The 18,648-nt window shown below is 50.5% G+C and overlaps 1 protein-coding gene across 7 annotated transcripts in view; it reads left to right on the top strand.

The window, feature by feature from the left end:
• numb (NUMB endocytic adaptor protein) overlaps positions 1–18,648 on the top strand; it is a 35,675-nt gene that overhangs the window by 8,547 nt on the left and 8,480 nt on the right. For all 7 annotated transcript variants that reach the window (XM_079752491.1, XM_079752493.1, XM_079752489.1 and 4 more), the window contains exons 2-3: positions 10,510–10,646; positions 14,443–14,517. In XM_079752491.1, coding sequence (XP_079608617.1) covers positions 10,521–10,646; positions 14,443–14,517 — 201 coding nt within the window. In that variant the 5' untranslated portion in view covers positions 10,510–10,520. The remainder of the gene's footprint in view (positions 1–10,509; positions 10,647–14,442; positions 14,518–18,648) is intronic.

Here is an 18,648-nt window from a genome sequence, read left to right as displayed (position 1 = left end):
CAGCCAAAGAAGATAAGAGTCTCGTGGAGCCACAGGCCACGTCTGCCAAATTTTTTGTTCGGCCTCCGGTTCTCCCGGCCAGCTAGCGTTTAGAGCCAAGATGGCCGCAAGGGAATGGAAATGAGACCCATTGTTGCATCTCTGTGACCGTGGAGCCATGGCTAGAGGCCCCGCCCCCACACAGTCAGGTGACCTGGCTCGTACGGACGCATTCCTGGAGTGGATTACGCAGCTCGTCAGCTGGGCTCAGTTGGGCTCTCCAAGCACGCAAACCTGCTGCACCAGTTAGACCGGACCACTGCTGGGGCAGCCTTGCGTCAGCATGAAACCCCCAAGACCCACCCCCTCCTCCACTCCAACCACACACAAACACGCACACACGCACACGCACATGCGCACACGCACACACACACGCACGCACACGCCAAAACATACTTCCTGAGCAGAACAAGCGTCCCGCCAAGCATTTGTTATGGCGGGGGGGGGGAGAAGGTGTGAGGTTGTGGGTGTGTCGGTGGTAGGACTTCTCCTAAATAGCATCCTGTTTCACCCGAATTGTTTCGTCTCTCACTCTCCCTCACAGGCTCACAAACACACACACACAACCTCACACACTCATGACCCATTCCTGCCTCTTTGTAAATATGACGACACAATTGCAGCGCACTCAAACTTGCGCTCCCCTGCTGGGCTTGGTTGTCCCTGACTCACGCACACACACACACCCCCACACACACACACACACACACACACTGGAGAAGACATTACACGTTAGTGTGTTTGGATTACATATTAAGCCCTTGCCCTGGCTGTGACTAGGTATGCTGTTCTAACTGTCAACACTCGTTTCCGCTGGGTGTTAAAGGACAAAGTATTTTCCTGTGATTCATTTTGGCCCTTGGATACTATTGACTGTTGGTACTGAAATATAGATCCCTATTCCCTTCATCTCTTCCTGTTCGGATGAGTGTGCATTGTTTATTATAGAGACCTAATCTAAGAACTTTAAAGACAATGCTTGTCATGATGTCATATAGTTGTAAAATAGGTTCAATTTAATGTTCAATGCGTTATTATGGTGCCTTTTGAGAATCTCGAACCAACCAGAATATAATGAAGGCTTATATTGGAGTATTAATAATGATATCCTTGCTTTCTCAGTTAGCTTCGACCTTCTCCTGGCGGTCTGTTTAACATAAGGAGGAACGCAACTGACCCTGTATCAGTTCCTAGCGGATCTGAACCTGGGAGTTCATCTGCTGGCGCTGTTTCTGCTTTCTTAGTGATTAGTCATTGGAGGATTATAGGGCTGCTCGATTATGGAAAAAATCATAATCACGATTATTTTGGTCAATATTGAAATCACGATTAATCAAACGATTTATTTTCATACGCAAAATGGTCAAAAAGAAAATGTTCAAATCTAAAATAATGTACAGATATTTATCCAGCCGTTTTGCACTTTCTATAAAACATTTAATAAAAAACAAATGTATCGAAAATTCGATAATATTAGTTTTGTGATCATTTGACGCTATAATCGAAATCGTGATCAAAATTAGATTAATCGCCCAGCCCTAGAGGATACAAAAGGTAATTCTCTTGCTATTGGATTAGACTCATGATCGTCGATGAGATGTGTGGTGTGATTGGCCGTCGAGTAAAAGATACCGGCTGTGTTGATAACGGTGATTTCCATGAGTCAGCTATGAGTCACATCGTCGGATATGGACAGGCGGTGGGGGCCAGTGTATTTAGCAAGGACTACTGAATACCACAATGAATAAAATAAAGACAAATTAGCCTTTAGCATACCATTTCCCTTTTCATGTCTTCCTTCCACTATATATAGTTCACATCTTTATTCATGTTCCTGTGCGTTGTAGTACTGAGTAGCGCTGTTGACCTCCAGCCCCTGAGCCTGTGTTTCCATCCCCAGCTGGAGAGCCTCTAACTGGGGCCCAGTCACCAGGCGAGGCCAGCACTGTGTCATTTGCTAAAGCCTTGTAAAGGGCAGCACCTGCTGCTACGCTTAGCTGCGGTGGGTTAGCGCCACAACAGGTTAGTTCATCACTCGGCGGCGACCAGGATTGACGGCAATTTGTGTTTCTTGGGCTAGCATCTGTAGCAGTGACGTGAATGGCATAAAACCAGTACTTACATACCATGACTACAGCTAATGCAGCTATAGGCCTAGACGACGAGGAGCCTTCTAGACTGTTCGTCTCTGCTGGACCTGAATGACAATGCATTCTTCTTTGATGCAACAGTGTCTGGTTAAGAGCTAGGACGGCAGTGACTTAGGAGGTAGGGCAGGCTGTCTTGTAACCGGAAGGTTGCTGGTTCGATCCCCGTCTCGTCCTAGCCACGTGTCCCTGAGCAAGACCCCTAACCCCAACTGCTCCCGCCGTTGCCCTGCATGGGGAACACCGCAGTGTATGAATTTGTGCGTGAATTGGTGAATGTAGGCCATAATTGGACAATCCTATGAGCGGCCATAGGTCTGAAAAGCACTGTATAATTGCACACCTTTTTCTTATACCATTATTCACACTGCAATGCATAATGGGAGGTCTGGCACGACGGGCCTTAACGAGCCCCTTAGTAGTTACTTCTAATGAATAATTAATCATTTCTATAGTTGGCCCGCAGCTCTGGACCTGCGTCTCCGCCCCAAGGTCGAGTATAAACCCAGAGTGACCTCACGCCCAGTAGGGCAGAGGGCCTGGTGAGTAGGAGGACTCTTCCTGTCCAGGTTTAATACATCACGTATTAACAGCTGTGAGCCAAGAGGAACACGTAACCGTGTGTGTGTGTGTGTGTGTGTGTGTGTGTGTGTGTGTGTGTGTGTGTGTGTGTGTGTGTGTGTGTGTGTGTGTGTGTGTGTGTGTGTGTGTGTGTGTGTGTGTGTGTGTGTGTGTCAGAAAAGGCATGAGGATAACAAACAACTGTTAAAACATCCCCTTCAAACTTTGGAATAACATCCCATTTATTAAGTGTCGGAATAGGAGACGGGGAGGGGAGTAAAATGTTAACAGGTATTAAAGGTGAGGTATTAAAGTCTAGGAAAGGTGGAGTTTCAGATGTATCGGGGGAACACACAACTACTGCCTTCATTCTTGACAACAAACCGCTCCTAGCATGCGTCTGTTAGCATCAGTCCCTGTTATCATGCGGCTATTAGCATCTGTCCCTGTTATCATGCGGCTGTTAGCATCAGCCCCTGTTGACATGCGGCTGTTAGCATCAGTCCCAGCTAGTATGCGGCTGTTAGCATCATCCCCTGAAGGCAGCAGACAGCGCTAGTGTCTCTCTCCGCTGTCGGGACAGGAGGCAGCAGCGTTGGCACCACCCCTCCGCTGTGTGACTGATGGAGCTGCTGGGGCCAGCGTCTGGCACGGCCAGGGCCTGAAATCAAGCGTTCCTATCGACAGCCGAGCTCCCGGTGCACAGGGTGCTGATTGGCCACTCTGTTCGGGGCTTTCTGTCCATCACAGACGGTTTTCTCCCTGGTACCGACTCGTGGAAAGAGGATCATAGGGCTGGCCCCCGCCGCGGGCCCGACGCAGGGAGAGCCAGCCGGGGGTATTGATCCTGTCTGGGAGTGGTGGACTAGGAGCTAGGGGGTAGGGGACATGAGGCAAGGGGGTAGGGGACATGAGCCTAGGGGCCACGTTAGGGTTGCTCGAATATGGAAAACATGATTCACTTATTCAGTATTTCACAAATCGACAATAACGTACAAATATGTGTCTAGCTTGATCCAGCTGAAAAAAATAAAAAAATCGTTTCAACTCGATTTATATTAGTTTGGAGATCGTTTGACCCAAAAATTGAAATCACGATCAAAATTAAATTAATTGCACATCCCTAGGCCAGGTGCTAGGGGGTAGGGTACGTGAGGGTAGGGGACATCAGGCCACACCACTGGGGGGTCAGTGATTGGTGGAGGTGGTGGTGGTTGCGGCGGCGGCAGCTGCCCTACTTGTTGGTCTTCTGTGTGTAGACCTGTATATTATTTTGGATCGGTCCCCATGGTGGTGATGTGAGGCAGCCGGCTGGATGACCTACTGAGTGGCCTTCTGCAGCACTTACTGCTCGATTTACTGCATGCCTACGCGCACGGACGCGCGCGCGCACGCACGCACACACAAGCTGCTACCGGGTCTTCCTGTGGGTCCACCCAGTCACACTGTTGCACTCAGGGCAGCAGAACCGGGAGCTAGCTTCCTAGAGAGCACGGACAGGAAGACACACACACAGACAGGATCTCCCTCCCCCTTTCCTAGCCTGTCTCTCTATGGTTCCCTCCTGCATTGCTCTCTAAGATCTCTCTCCCTGCCTTGGTAGTAATTAGAGTAGCTTCCGCTCCCAGTGGGGATTGAACGTTTGGTGTGTAGCGAGTTTCCCTGCCTGCCACACTTGTGTTTAAATAATGTCTTGGAAGCAGCACTCATCTGTATATATGGGTGAAGCACATTCTGCTACTTTACTTTTCACACGCTATTACCACTAATACACATGAAACTAGTCCTGTACTTCTAACACACATACTACTACACTACTATAAATAACCATTAAACCACAACTGCTGAAGTCTTTGCCCCACGCGGATATAAATGGCAAGATTCCCATTCAGCTGTAACAGCAAATGTCACACAATCCCTAACAGGATTCCTGTTGTGGTCGAGATTATTTTGTAATAATAGCAGGGTCACGTGACCTGGTTGGAGCGGGCACCAGAGGAAGGTGGAGTCACATAACCATAATATAATAATTTACCTTGCATCTTTATTTAGGTGTCCCCCACCCGTATACGGGCTGTATCCGAAGGCTCCGTGAATAGTGTATTATTTTCACGGAGCCTGAGGTGAATTATTATTTTAGTTTATTACACAGGTCTTCTCAATGCCGTGGAACGCTCCGTTCACTTGGATGGGCCCTTCACAACTTCCGGCGATGAATTATATTTGATAATTCACCGTTGCTGAGTATAATTGACCGCTGTCAAGGAAAACAAAGGATTTTTGGCCTCTAATGACGTCTTTGGTATCACTCCGCAAGTAGTCCGGTAACTTGTCAACCCCAGCGTCTTCGGTTGCTAAGCGATGTCAACGTCTTTGGCGGACTATTTCTCTGCTGATCAACACTACGAATGCTGGTAACAAATAAATTGTAAAAAGACACACCATGTGAAGTTATTTTTTCGTTTTGGCAAGTAGACGTGTAATAAGCGGGATAATGTATAGAACGGTAATGACCGGCGAACCAATCAAATTGCGCCGTCTTAGGAGGTTCATGTGTAGCATAATATTCTTGATCGTGAACATGAAAGGTCACGCTAACGGGTGTCATTCATGACCAGGTCCGTGAATCCCCGAGACGGCCGGGGGAACCGGTCCTGTGTTCTGGTCAGCAGAGCGTTTGGACCTGGAAGACCCCATCGCTCTGAGTCACTCTTTCCCCTGACTCTCTCTCCAGCCCCTCATCCCACCCTGCATGGTCCTGTGGTCATAAGGGATCGTCTGTCTGTCTGTCTGTCTGTCTGTCTTCCTCCTGGTGTGTTCTCCTCACGTCACACAGCAGCTCAGGACCTGTGTAATTGGATTAGCGAGTTAACTGCATATCTCTGACCCCCCCCCCCCCCCCGCTGTGGGGAAAGGGAGGGGAGGGGGGGGGGGGGGGGTGTTGCCATGACGACGTGATGCCAGGCATCCCTAGTGGCCAAGAGGGATGGACTGATTGATCGGCGGCTGTCTTTGTTTTAGGGGTGAGAGAGAGAGAGAGAGAGAGAGAGAGAGAGAGAGAGAGAGAGAGAGAGAGAGAGAGAGAGAGAGAGAGAGAGAGAGAGAGAGAGAGAGAGAGAGAGAGAGAGAGAGAGAGAGAGAGAGAGAGAGAGAGAGAGAGAGAGAGAGAGAGAGAGAGAGAAAGCCGGGGAACTGCAGCCTGTTTCGTCACTTAGCGTCTCTCTCTGTCTCCCTTCCTTTCTCAGCGCTAACCCCCCCCCCCCCCCTGCCCTCCCACACTCCCTCCCTCGCTCTACTCATCCCTAGTTTCTCCTCCTCCAGGATTAATCATTTTTCCATTCCTGGAGAGATTATTCAAATGCTGTAAGGTCTGGAGCCCACAGCGCTCCATGATGCCCGCGCTGCAAGGAATTATGGGAAAGAATTCTCCCTCTCCTGTTCCTGTTCTCTCTCTCTCTTATGTATGTCTCTCTTATGTATGTCTCTCTTTCCCTAATTTTCCCCAAGTTCTCATTCTCTCTGTTTTCTACTGCTCTACCTCGTTACCTTGTTCTCTCTACCTATCTCCGTCTGTCTCTCTGTCTGTCTTTCTCTCTCCCTCTCTCTCTGTCCCTCTCTCTCTTTCTCTCTCTCTCTTTCTCTGTCTCTCTCTCTGGTCTCTATCCCTGTTCTCCCTCTTCCTCTCTCGCCCTCATTACGATTGGTCTTGACGTTAAACTCTGCGTTGTTGCAGTAATGTCCAGCCAGCAGCTGATTGTGTGTATGTGAGAGCGAGAGAGAATGGGCCCTCTGTGTTGGTGCTCATTAGGGATGGCTGGAAACAGACCCTGGAGAGACACACACACACGCACAAACACACATGCACACGCACACGCACTCTGTCGCCCTCTCTTCCTGGTTTTCTCCCTCTGTCTCTTGTTCTGTCTCACTGCTTCTCAAATTCCAAATGCTTCCTTGGCCTGAAGGTACCTGAAGCATATTGCCAGTGCAAAATCAATAGCATAAAAACCACAGTGGGAAACAATTTGAAAAAAAACAAGAGGCAAAGCAATACAAGAAGTAGATCAATCGATCTCTCTCTCTGTGTTCCTGTTTGTCCCACAGACCAGCCATCCTGCCGGGACTAAAGCCATGAAACACACACGCACGTGCGTGCACACGCACACGCCCAGAACCATGTAACTCAATATGCATGTCATTTCCCTGCGTGCATGCTCTGAATTGATGCAAATGAAGGAGCGTGCATTTGATCAGATCAGAGGGAGATGCTTCACCATGAGGGACCGGGTCTGTCTGGCTCTTCTCATCTTTTGCACTTCCTCTCTCGCTTTCTGACTCCTCTCTTTGGTACAAACGTTACATGTGTGTGTGGTCGCAAACCATACGCTTTAAAATGACTAGTAGGTATCAGCGATCATATTATGATCTGTATTTTTGTTTTATTCTGACGCCTGTAGCTGATATTATACTGTTGAATAAATTCAGAATTGATTGACTATTTACCAGAAATGGAATGAATGAATGTAAGAAATGAGTGAATCCATGTGTTGCATGCTCTCTGGGTCTGTGATAGAGGGAGGGTTTGTCTTAGAATATCTTTGCTCGTCTGGCCAATGCATGATATAATGCAGAGCCTCCTGAGGGGCTTTTACTTTGTTAATGGCTCGCCAGTCCAAAGCTCTCAACCCATCCTTACTTCCTGTGGCTGTGAGCTCATGATGTGGCGGTCGCCCTGCCCTCCGCGGCCGGCCATGCGTCCCGCTAAACGGTCGAGTGGACTCAGCGACGTGTCTATGGTCGGCAAAAATCCGCAAGCCCATCGTCATGGTGACCCGTTGTCTCCCAGCGGGGGTTCCGCCGTGGTCGAGGTGGCCGTGAGTCATCGCCAACATCATCACTCGCCGGCGGTTGGGATATGATTCGGCCTGTTGTGTTAATGATCTCGGGTCTCCTAGCAACCGCTGGGCATGGATGGAGGCCCGATCGTTTTGATAAGGAGCCATCTTCATAAAAAAAATACAACCCCACGCTTTTATACTGAAGGCAAACATACTGTCTAAGGTCCCACGTTAAGCCCATATAAGGTCACAAAAACAGTGCATGAACGATCAGATATACAGTGTGAGGATGATGTCGGCTCTAAGCTCCTACTTGATGATCGTCCAAATGTTGAGGCCTATTCTCTCAAGCCTTTTTCCCCACAGAGAGTCAGTCCTGCTCCCTGGATATTAGTGTTGATTTTGACGAGGCCTTTCCAACCATGACAAAGTTCTTATCTGTTTGCGCAGAGGGCGCTTTTACTGTGTAGAGCAGCATGCATTATATGCCGGAAAGGAAGAGTTGCAACACTTCCTGTCAATGTCGACATTATCTTGTTTATTCTGCTGCAGCCTCAGGCAATGCAAGCACAAGCATGCGCGGTAGACCGACAGAGGCGTTAAATCAGCAGTTGTGTTTGTGTGCGATAACACCATCAGGAAGGCTTTGCTCTCATCAGGATCCTGATCCAGGTAGCAGAGTTCTGGTGCCTCCAGCAGGTTTCTGGTCTGAAACCTGAAACCCAGGTAGCAGCGTTACAGCCTGGTCTGGATAGCAGAGTTCTTGTTTGGGTCTTGCTGCAGAAGCCCCTCCTAAGCCGATCCACAGCCCGCTGCTTGACCCCCCCCACTGGGAAGCTGAGGTGTGTGTGTTTGTAGATGTGTGTCGATGTGTGGAACTGCATGGTGTTCACCAGGCTGACAGAGGCAGATAAGGCATACATCCCTGCCTCGGGACCGCTCCCATCATCCAGACACCACTCTGGCCAGTACCTGGGTCTGTACCCGGTCTGGACCTGGGTCTGTACCCGGGTCCTTACCTGGGTCTGTACCCAGTCTGGACCTGGGTCCTTACCTGGGTCTGTACCCGGTCTGGACCTGGGTTTGTACCCGGGTCCTTACCTGGGTCTGTACCCGGTCTGGACCTGGGTCTGTACCCGGGTCCTTACCTGGGTCTGTACCCGGTCTGGACCTGGGTCCTTACCTGGATCTGTACCTGGACATGACGCTCTACTTTGGTGCCTGAGTGTGTGCACCAAATCTCCCCAGTCTGATCAGAGTAATACAATCACATCCCCATTGGGGGGCTCTGAGGTGAACTATTGAGCCGCAGCCTCTGTGTATAGATCATTTTGTCATATGATCATAATGGGTCTCCCTCATGTTTTCATGTGATCATAACCGTTCTCCCTCACGTTTTCATGTTGGATGAGTGTGGGTTTAAGTAGCATAACTCAAAGTGTAGCCCGTAGCAGTGCCGCTCAATACACAACCTGAACCCGTTTTGTTTTCTCAACTTTTTTGCAGTGTCCGGACATGTTTAACCTAGTAAGGACAACCTAGTTCGCAGGAAGGCAGGGTCAGTCGTTTGGGGGGGGGGGGGGGCCTAATGGACCGTATCACTGTAAGACAGGAACAGACCCTGGTTAATGAAGAAGTATCTCTTTTGCTCGCTTACGTACTCTCTTCCTCTCTGTGAGATTTTTTTTTTTTTCATAGTAATTAATTATCAGCTTCAACCCCATTCATCCTCTTTCTCTCTCTCTGTGTGGCTCTCTCTCGCTCGCTCTCTCTCTAGCTCTGTGTCTCTCGGCCTTTCTCTGTGTCCCTATCTCTTGCTCTCTCTCTCCTGCTACTTTCATCATTCCTATAATTAACATTTCCGCCGTTCTTCCATTTGTAGCCCTCTTGAAACCTCTTTATTCTCTCAACGTGTTTAACTTAGAGATTAACCTTCCGTTTTAACACACAAGTCCTTCTGGAGGTCCTGAAGTCTAAGCCTCCAGCCTATGTCTTCGTGAGGGGGTCTGAGGTCTGTCTGTGTTTCTCTCTGAGTGTCGAGTCTCTCTGCTACGAGCAGGTTGGTATGCTGCTCAGCTCCCAATACGCATTGGGATGAATCACAGAGGGAATCTCTCTCGCGCTGTCTTTGTCTGTCTCCCTCTCTTGCTCTCTGTATCTGTCCCTCTCTCTCACTCTCTCTGTTTGTGTCTTTCTGTCTGTGTAGCTCTCTCTTTCGTTGTGTGTGTGTGTGTGTGTGTGTGTGTGTGTGTGTGTGTGTGTGTGTGTGGACCACGGGTATGAATGCTGCAGTCTGTGGGTGGTGGTGGTGAAGGGTTTTGGGGCAGGATGTGAAAGTGGGTTACAGTGATGCGGTTATCCCAGAGCTAATTGAGGTGAAGGAATGAATTCTGGAAGTCTTTGGTACACGATCAAACACATCCTCCGTCAATACTGAGCCGCTGTCGTCGGTGATGCCGACGCCGGGGGAGGATATGCTCTGAAAGCGCGTTAGAGACGACGTTCAGAAGACTTCTCGCTGCGATGTGACCCACGCTTTCTAATGAAAAGGTTAACCAGCATGGAACGGAGCGTAGGCCAAACAGGATCCGATCCTCAGGATGTGGTGAGATTAGAGAGAACAGCTTAGTTTAGACTGCTGCAGCAGGGTTCATATGAGGGAGAAAGAGTGACATGTTTACGATGGGTTGTTGGCACGTCTTTCCTCATCGGCTGAAAGTTACTTCGGTAAAAATGCAATTGAGCCGTGGAGGAAGTTACATTTTACCCTGAATTTACTTTTCGGTACTCCGTAAAAGGGACACGGGGTGTGTACTTGAGTATCATCATTGTGTTTTTATTTGATTCCAATTCCTTTGAACCGACGTCAACGCATGGCTTGCCCTCAACCCCCCTCCTTGTGTCTCTTGTATCCGTGGCAACAGGGGGCTCAGCGATGAACAAGCTACGGCAGAGCTTCCGCCGGAAGAAAGACGTGTACGTCCCGGAGTCCAGCCGGCCGCACCAGTGGCAGACGGACGAGGAGGCCGTCCGCAGCGGAAAGTGCAGCTTCACCGTCAAGGTAGCACTTCCTGTCCACGCCACTTCCCATCCGTCTCCCAACACTTCCTGTCCAATCCACATCTCTTCCTGTCCAACTCAACGCGTCCTGACACGCACACACTTGCACGCACTGGCACGCACACACTTGCTCACCTAACTGGGACACACATTTGCTCAATTAACTGGCACACACACACACACACACACACACACACACACACACACACACACACACACACACACACACACACACACACACACACACACACACACACACACACAGAGGTAGGCAGGCTCCTCAAGGACGCTACCTGTGATTAATGGTAGGACCCACGATGTGGGAGGCCTACTTCTGTCTAGGCTGTGAGGCAGCCTCTACACCAAGCTGTTCGCTGCGTCTCCAGCCTGCAGCCTGGGGGGCTTTTAATGTCTTAAATCCCAGGGGACGATTTGCAATATTTACATTGATGATGAATGATGGGATGCTTTTAATTTTTTGTTAAGATTGTTGACCTTTCAGCATTATCACATAATGCTCATAAAGACAGTTGTCATTAAAAGCAATGAGTTATCAGTATATATCAAATAGACCCAACATTGTAAATATCCAATTTTGGCCAAATGTCCAAAGCTCAAATTGTACATTGCATATCAAGAATCTGAAATCTATAATCTGTAATTTAAGAGCCTGCACATACATTGATCTCCTGCATCTCTGCTGGGCATCTGGGGATGGTCAGTTAGTCTGACTCCTCCAACCACTCCCAAGGCTCACTTAGGGGATTAATGTCTTCTCTCTCAGCGGTACCTGATTTTACAGACGTAGAACGCAGGGCTTTTAATGTCCTAACCCTCCCCAAAAACATCATGAATGCGGGGACTTTTAATGTGTTAACTCCCAGCTACTCTGAACACCAAACATTATCAATGCCGGGATTTTAATGTCCTAACTCTAGGGAGTCCGTAGCCATCTTCACGTTGAAATAAACGACGCATGCTGGGAACTTTAATGCCTTTATTCTCAGGACCATAGTACAATATCCCCGTTGAAATTAACAATGAATGGTGCCTGGGGCTTTTAATGTCTGTAATCTCAGGGGACCATTGCAATCTTCACATCGAAATAATAAATTAACGCTAGGGCTTTAATGTCCTAACTCTCAGGAGTACCTTACTATCTTAACTAAAAAAAATATGAACGCCGGCACTTTTAATGTCCTAAATCTCAGCAGCCCATTACAAGCCACACATGGAGACGAACAAGGCGTGCTCAGAGTTTAAATGTCCTAACCAACCATGACAAGCACAGGACAATCTCCTCACTACAACACAGCAGTGAAAGGTTCACTCGTCAATACGGAGCCACTATCAGGTGCTGGGGGCCGCCGCTGCAGAGTGAGTCACCACTAGGCTAGGCTACGCTACGCTACGTGTTGCTGCCTCCTGGAGTGAAGGAGATCGAGATTGAGCTAGCGCGCGCGTGCGCGCTTGTGGTTTATACACACACACACACACACACACACACACACACACACACACACACACACACACACACACACACACACACACACACACACACACACACACACACACACACACACACACACACACACAAAGGACGAACTCGTCGCTATAGCCGAGCCAGGGCGCTCGTCTGGCGGGGAGTGTGAAACGCGGAGAAGCCACCGTCTAACGAGGTTGTCGAGCGTGGACTGAGCGACGAGCGGCGTGCATCATGGGCGGCACGCCTGGTCGCCACGGTGATCAGCGAGCGCCGGCGAACGGTATTTACGTCCGGGGCCGGACCTGCTGTCGGCCGCAAGCCGGCGTGACACGTAATTAACGTGGAACAGAAATACTGTGTGTGTGTGTGCGTGTGCGTGTGTGCGCATTTAATGGAATTGTGCAATTGAAGGCTCACTCTTTGAGTCAGCCTCCTAAAATACCCCAGGCAGGGAGGGGGAGGGCGGGGGGTTGATGCATGTCTTAGACCAGAGGGGGTGCGGCCCAGGGCGTGGGTTGACTGAGGAAAGGGTATGGACTTCCTCAGTGACCCTGCACACACAATGGACCCCCCCCCCCCCTCCCCCCCCCCCCCCAGCCGATCCGTGCCCTAGGAACTGGGAGGGTCAACTGGTGACGCACTGAATACCAGCGCAGCCTGAAGAGCAGTATTTTTAGTTTGAGCCTTCACGTGGAGCTCAGCTTTACTGGTCCACCGAGACCTCACCTGGTCAGGTAACACCTCCCCCGTGGGGTCAGGTAACTCCTCCCCCTCTAAGGGTCAGGTAACTCCTCCCCCTCTAAGGGTCAGGTAACTCCTCCCCCTTAGGGTCAGGTCACTCCTCCCCATGGGTTAAGGGCATCGTTGTGACTTGGCCATTGTGCGATGCTACCCGCCACACTGACTCAATGACTTCAGCTCCCCCAGACCAGGACCCGGGGGGGGGGGGGGGGGGGGGGGGGGGGGGTTAAAGCCGGTTTACTGTAAGGTTCCTCATAGATACATGATGATGGTGCTGCCATGCAGGACATATCTCCCGGAGGGAGGGAGGGAGGGAGGGAGTGAGTGAGTGACGGCTCGTTTATCCTGGGCGCACTCTAGCTCGACGTGCGACAGGTGTGCGGCCTCACTCATCCCCAGAGTCCGGTCAGTCTGACTCGGCCGAGGTGAGGCTGCTTCAACCAGATATCATCAACACCCACAATAGTTATTTCGGGGGAACTATTGGTAATGCTGGAATAAAATCGGTGATGTAATACTCTGCTTTTTATTTGGAGGTGTGATTGGTAACCGTTGCTGTGTGGGACACGGATATGTGTGGTGAAGTATTTATAGTCTCGGATGTGTGTTTGGTGATGTGTTGTGTCTCTGGCGAGCCACTGGCAGGGCTAACTATAGGCCCTGGCGTTTACATTTCTCCATGATCCCGGACACTCTCCGCAGCGATGAGTAATCGAATGGGAGGGAAATACCAAAGCCCTCCATGGGCCTTCAACGCAAACAGAGGAGGATGAGTCAAAGTCCAGGGCTGTGCCTACCCCCTTATCTCTGGGACCAAGATACAACACAGAGTACACACTGTGAACAGCCTCACACGATCAGAACACGGAGCCCATAACAAGCAACATGCAATTCACCCTACATTACAGCACGTTATGTTTTCATTCGTATCACTGTCCTGTACTTCATTCCGTGACACCCTCCTTTCCTCCCTGGGATTAATTAAATACGATCTTATCTTTTCAATGTAATAACGCCAAAGTGATGTTTAATAGTGTGGTGTGAAAAAGGTGTATGACCAACTCTCTCTCCGTCTCTTCCTCACACCCTTTCTCTCCCCCTATCTTTCTGTCTCTGTCTCTCTCCCTATTGCTGCTCCTCCCTCTCTCCCTCCTCCCCCTCTCTCTTTCCCTCTGTCTCTCCCTCTCTCCCTCCTCTCCCTCTCTCCCTCCTCCCCCTCTCTCCCTCTCTCCTCCTCCCCCTCTCTCCCTCTCTCTACTCCTCCTTCTCCTCCTCCCTCTCCCTCTCTCTCCTCCTCCCTCTCTCCCTCTCTCCTCTTCTCCCTCTCTCCTCCTCTCCCTCTCCCCCCTCCTCCTCCTCCCCCTCTATCCCTCTCTCTCCTCCTCCTCCTTCTCCGTCCTCCCCCGCTCTCCCTCTCTCCCTCTCTCTCCTCCTCCTTCTCCGTCCTCCCCCGCTCTCCCACTCTCCCTCTCTCTCCTTCTCCGTCCTCCCCCGCTCTCCATCTCTCACTCTCTCTCCCCCTCTCTCCCTCTCTCTCCTCCTCCCCTTTTTCCTCTCTCTACCCCTACAGTACCTGGGTCATGTGGAGGTGGAGGAGTCGCGGGGGATGCACATCTGTGAGGAGGCGGTCAAGAGACTCAAGACGGTACGTTCTCCCTGTGCACCAAGACACCTCCTACTCCTCTCCTTTCTCACCCTCCATCTGCTCCTAAAGCTCCTTCTCCCCTTTCTACTCCTCCCGCCTCTCCTCGTCTCCCGGGAATCCCATTCTCCTCTCTCCGTCTTGTCATTCTCTACGTACTCTGCCTCCTCTCCTCGCTTTTCTCTCTCTCTCTCTCTCCCTGACTTTGGTTTGTTGCCGGGCGGCCATCTTGGTCCTAGTCTGCCATCTTGGGCCGGGTCAGTCTCTTCTCCTCTGTTCTTAGGAGGCCAAGGAGGTGGCACCACAGCAACCCCTGAGGCCGGTGATGATGATGATGGTGGTGTTGCTTTTTACTACACCTGGCCCAAATTACACTCTCTAGTCTCTATCTCTCTACGTCTCTCTCTTTCTCTCACACTCTCAGGGTGAATTGTTTTGTTTTACTCAGGGCTTCACCCCATCCCGTTTCTTTCCCTTCTTTCTGTTCTCTTCACTTAAGTCTATGCTTGAGTCTCAAGCTGCGTTGTTTTATCTGTCCCTCCCACATTTCATGTCGCCAACCTGTCCGTCCACCCCCGGCCCAAGCTCCGCCCCCTTGCCCCAGTAAAGGTCGTCCGACTCGTGCTTCCTGCTGTAGGTTACTGCAAACAAAGAGGGAATTCCTTCTCTTGGGAAGGAAACAGAATAATCTGTCCTCCAGTAAGGACTAATTCCCCAAGCTCCGCCCACCTCGCAAACCGTGTGTGTGTGAATGAACCGTTTGAGTCGCTTTGGATAAAGGCGTCCGCTAAATGCCCGCAATGTAAATTTGTGCAGCTTGGTTTTCTTCTAGTGGTTTTGAGGTTGAATAAATAGTAACATACCAAGGGAGGTGTCTGCAGCTTTGAGCTCCGACTCACACGGTAGGTCGTAGCCCAAATAAACCAGTAACGAATTCTGTTCGCTGGTCCTTAGTCTAATTGCATCGAGCTGAGATTATAATTACACCGGTGACGTCAGGTGTGCGCGCGCACACACACACACACACACACACACACACACACACACACACACACACACACACACACACACACACACACACACACACACACACACACACACACACACACCTCCCCGGTCACATGCTTTGGGCTCCGGCGTGGTGGTGGCAGTGATGTGTAATTGAATTAGTCTGCCTGTGACTGGCCCCATGAGACGGGGCCTGTGTTCCTCGGCCGTCCCTTGGGGCCCCCGCACTTCCTGGACTCACACTCTGTGTCCGTCCCTCTCGCTGTGTGTACTTCAACGTGTGTTATTTTATAAGGTCTATGATGGCACCCGGTGAAATGCAGAGGGGGGAGATCCCCCGCCCTCGGTTTCCTCTCCAGGTTTCCTCCTCGATCACTAAGGGGGTCTCCCCTTGCTCTTTGGGGGCTAGGGTCAGGGGATGGCCTGTGAAGCCCGGAGAGACCTACTGTGGTTAAGGGCTGTAGGAACAACACTGGGCGGACTCAGACGCAGGCTGGCTGGGTCTCTGTGTTGGGGCAGGACCAAAGGTTGAAGCGCCTCATGTTCTGAAATAACACTGAACAAACAAGAAGAGAGACGGTGTATCTAATCATTTGATTGGCTAACTCTAATCTTGGCCTGAGGCCGTTAATCGACATGGTAAATGATTCAGGGCGAGTTTCACGATAGTCAAGATTCAAGAGTTTTGTTGGTCACATACATATACAAGAAATGCAGTGAAATGAAAAGTGGCAGTGCCTGCAGAGATTGTGCAACATTCATGATAGTAAGTATGAATAAGTAAAAATAATAAATATAACAATTGAAACAATTAGCTCTAGATAGAATAACATATCTGTAACAGTTTAGAAGTTCAAAAAATTCAAAACTGTTACAGATTTGTTATTCTATACAGTGCTATTGTTTTTTCACACATTATGAGTTGGTCTGAGCGGCTCGGCCAATCAAACAACGCTGTGGTGTGGTGGGGGCCCCTCGGTTATCGGGGGTCCGCTGGAGTCTGTTTCCCTCTGGGTTCGTCTGGGGCCCCTCGCAACGTTTTAAGTGGCCCTCATCAGATTACCGTCTCCTGGCCAGTGTCAACACCCTGGTCACATGACCCCGCCCAGGACGTGGCAGTCTTACCTGTGTGCCTGACGGGACTCACCTGACAGGAAGTGATGCAGCGGTACGGAACAGTGCTTCCCCCTGGTGGTCACCTGGAGGAACTGGTTTAGGACGACAACCTGTTGGTGGACTAAACAGGAAGTGATCTTTTTTTACCAAGAGTTATGCCAATACTATATTCCCACGAGACGAGACTTCCCAAAGTAGTGGTTAATGAGTAAGACTCCCAGCCTTAATGTACTGGGTTCACATCCCCGTTGCCTACAGTCCACCTTCGGGAAGATGCCATCACCCCATCATTAATGACATCCAAACAAAAAGTAGATTGCTTTGGACTAAGAAGTGAGCTGTAGTAGCGGATTCTCATGGAGACAGGTTTATAAGCGATGTGTTTCGGCCAGCTGAACAAGGCAAGTCATCAGTGCTAATGGCTAGATTTGCCAAAAGGCTAATATACCTATTGGTGCTGATGGCTTTTGCTAATGGATAAATTAGCCTTTTGGCTACTAGCCGTTTTTTTCCAATACACCCATTAGCGTTGGTGTTAATGGCCCCCCATGTATATTAGCCATGAAGCTATTATGGCATTAACACCGAAAAGAATGGCGCTGTTATCTCTTGTCCGTTTTTTTCTGGCAGCAGAGAGCTCTAATTAATGCCCGAGTACCTAGAGAGACCAGACAGCCCACATTGGAGAGCTTCTGCCCTGGGGGAGAAAGGTGTGTTCTGAGGCTGCTGTCTAGGTGGTTCCAGACCCCTAATGGTCTAGTCGGGTGCTTGTGGTCTAGTCGCGTGCTAGTGGTCTAGCCAGGTGCTGGTGGTCTAGCCAGGTGCTGGTGGTCTAGCCGGGTGCTGGTGGTCTAGCCGGGTGCTGGTGGTCTATTCGGGTGCTGGTGGTCCAGTCGGGTGCTAGAGGTCTCTTCGTATGCTAGTGGTCTAGCCGCTTGCTAGTGGTCTAGCCGCGTGCTAGTGGTCTAGCCGCGTGCTAGTGGTCTAGTCGCGTGCTAGTGGTCTAGTCGCATGCTAATGGTCTAGACCTGTGCTAATGGTCTAGTCTCGTGCTAATGGGTAAGCCCTATGCTAATGGTCTTCCCAGCATGCATTCGGGCGGTGGTGGTCGTGCTGGTAATGAGAACTTTCTCCCAGCTCTCCGTGTGACTCAGAGATGCGGGGGGGGAGTCTGCACTGCGGCACCACCAACCTCCAAACTGCCCTTCCGTTGTGATGTCCTAGTGATGTCACTTCCTGCTGTTGCTCCTGGCCTGAGGCCCGGTGCCCGGGGGGGGGGGAGGAGGAGGGAGTACTCTGTATTCCTGTGGTGAGTTGGTCTGTCTGCATGCCGGAGTCGCTGAATGACAACCAAGCCGGAGCAAAGAAATATATCTGATATGAATATAAATGTCAGAACGCAGCCCTGCATGGACTTCCAGATCGGGGAACCTCCACACGCACACGCGGCTGCGTGTTGTAACGGCTTCTCTGCAACACGCCGCTGCTTGCACAAGGCACGACGATGTGGCAAACGTACCCGCGGTGCCAATTGCGTGTGTGTTTTTGTTTCCTACCTAACCAACAACTGATCCTGGGCCGTGTCGTTGTCGTTCCCATGGAGACGGTTTCTCCGGGGTCATAGGCCGAGAAGGGACCGCCGTGTTTGTGTGTGTGTGTGTGTGTGTGTGTGTGTGTGTGTGTTGGGTTTCCTGATCCACGCCCGCACATAAAGGGCCGTGTTCACTAGCACTACAACCACAGTCACCGTACCCGGGCATTGGCATCCTGTGCACACGGATTAGGAGCGGTGCGCGCCCATCGTACCTCAGGCCGCTGGTTCCTTTATATGGCACCTCCCTGCGGCTCCCGAAACGGTTCACTGCAATATGGTTCGCTCGGGCCGGATGGGGACTGAGCCCTCTCTCCTTCCCGGGCTCCGTCCCGGTTCAGACCCCGAGAACAGAAAAGAGTCTTAGCGGTCATCGTCGTGGAGATCAGTGAGGCTCAATGGTCTGGATGGTCTAGCGC

The sequence above is a fragment of the Pollachius pollachius genome, assembly GCF_949987615.1.
Source record: "Pollachius pollachius genome assembly, chromosome: 15".
In the NCBI taxonomy this organism is placed as follows: Eukaryota; Metazoa; Chordata; class Actinopteri; order Gadiformes; family Gadidae; genus Pollachius; species Pollachius pollachius.
The sequence above is the reverse complement of the archived record's forward strand: the minus strand, read 5'-3'. Positions and strand labels throughout refer to the sequence as shown.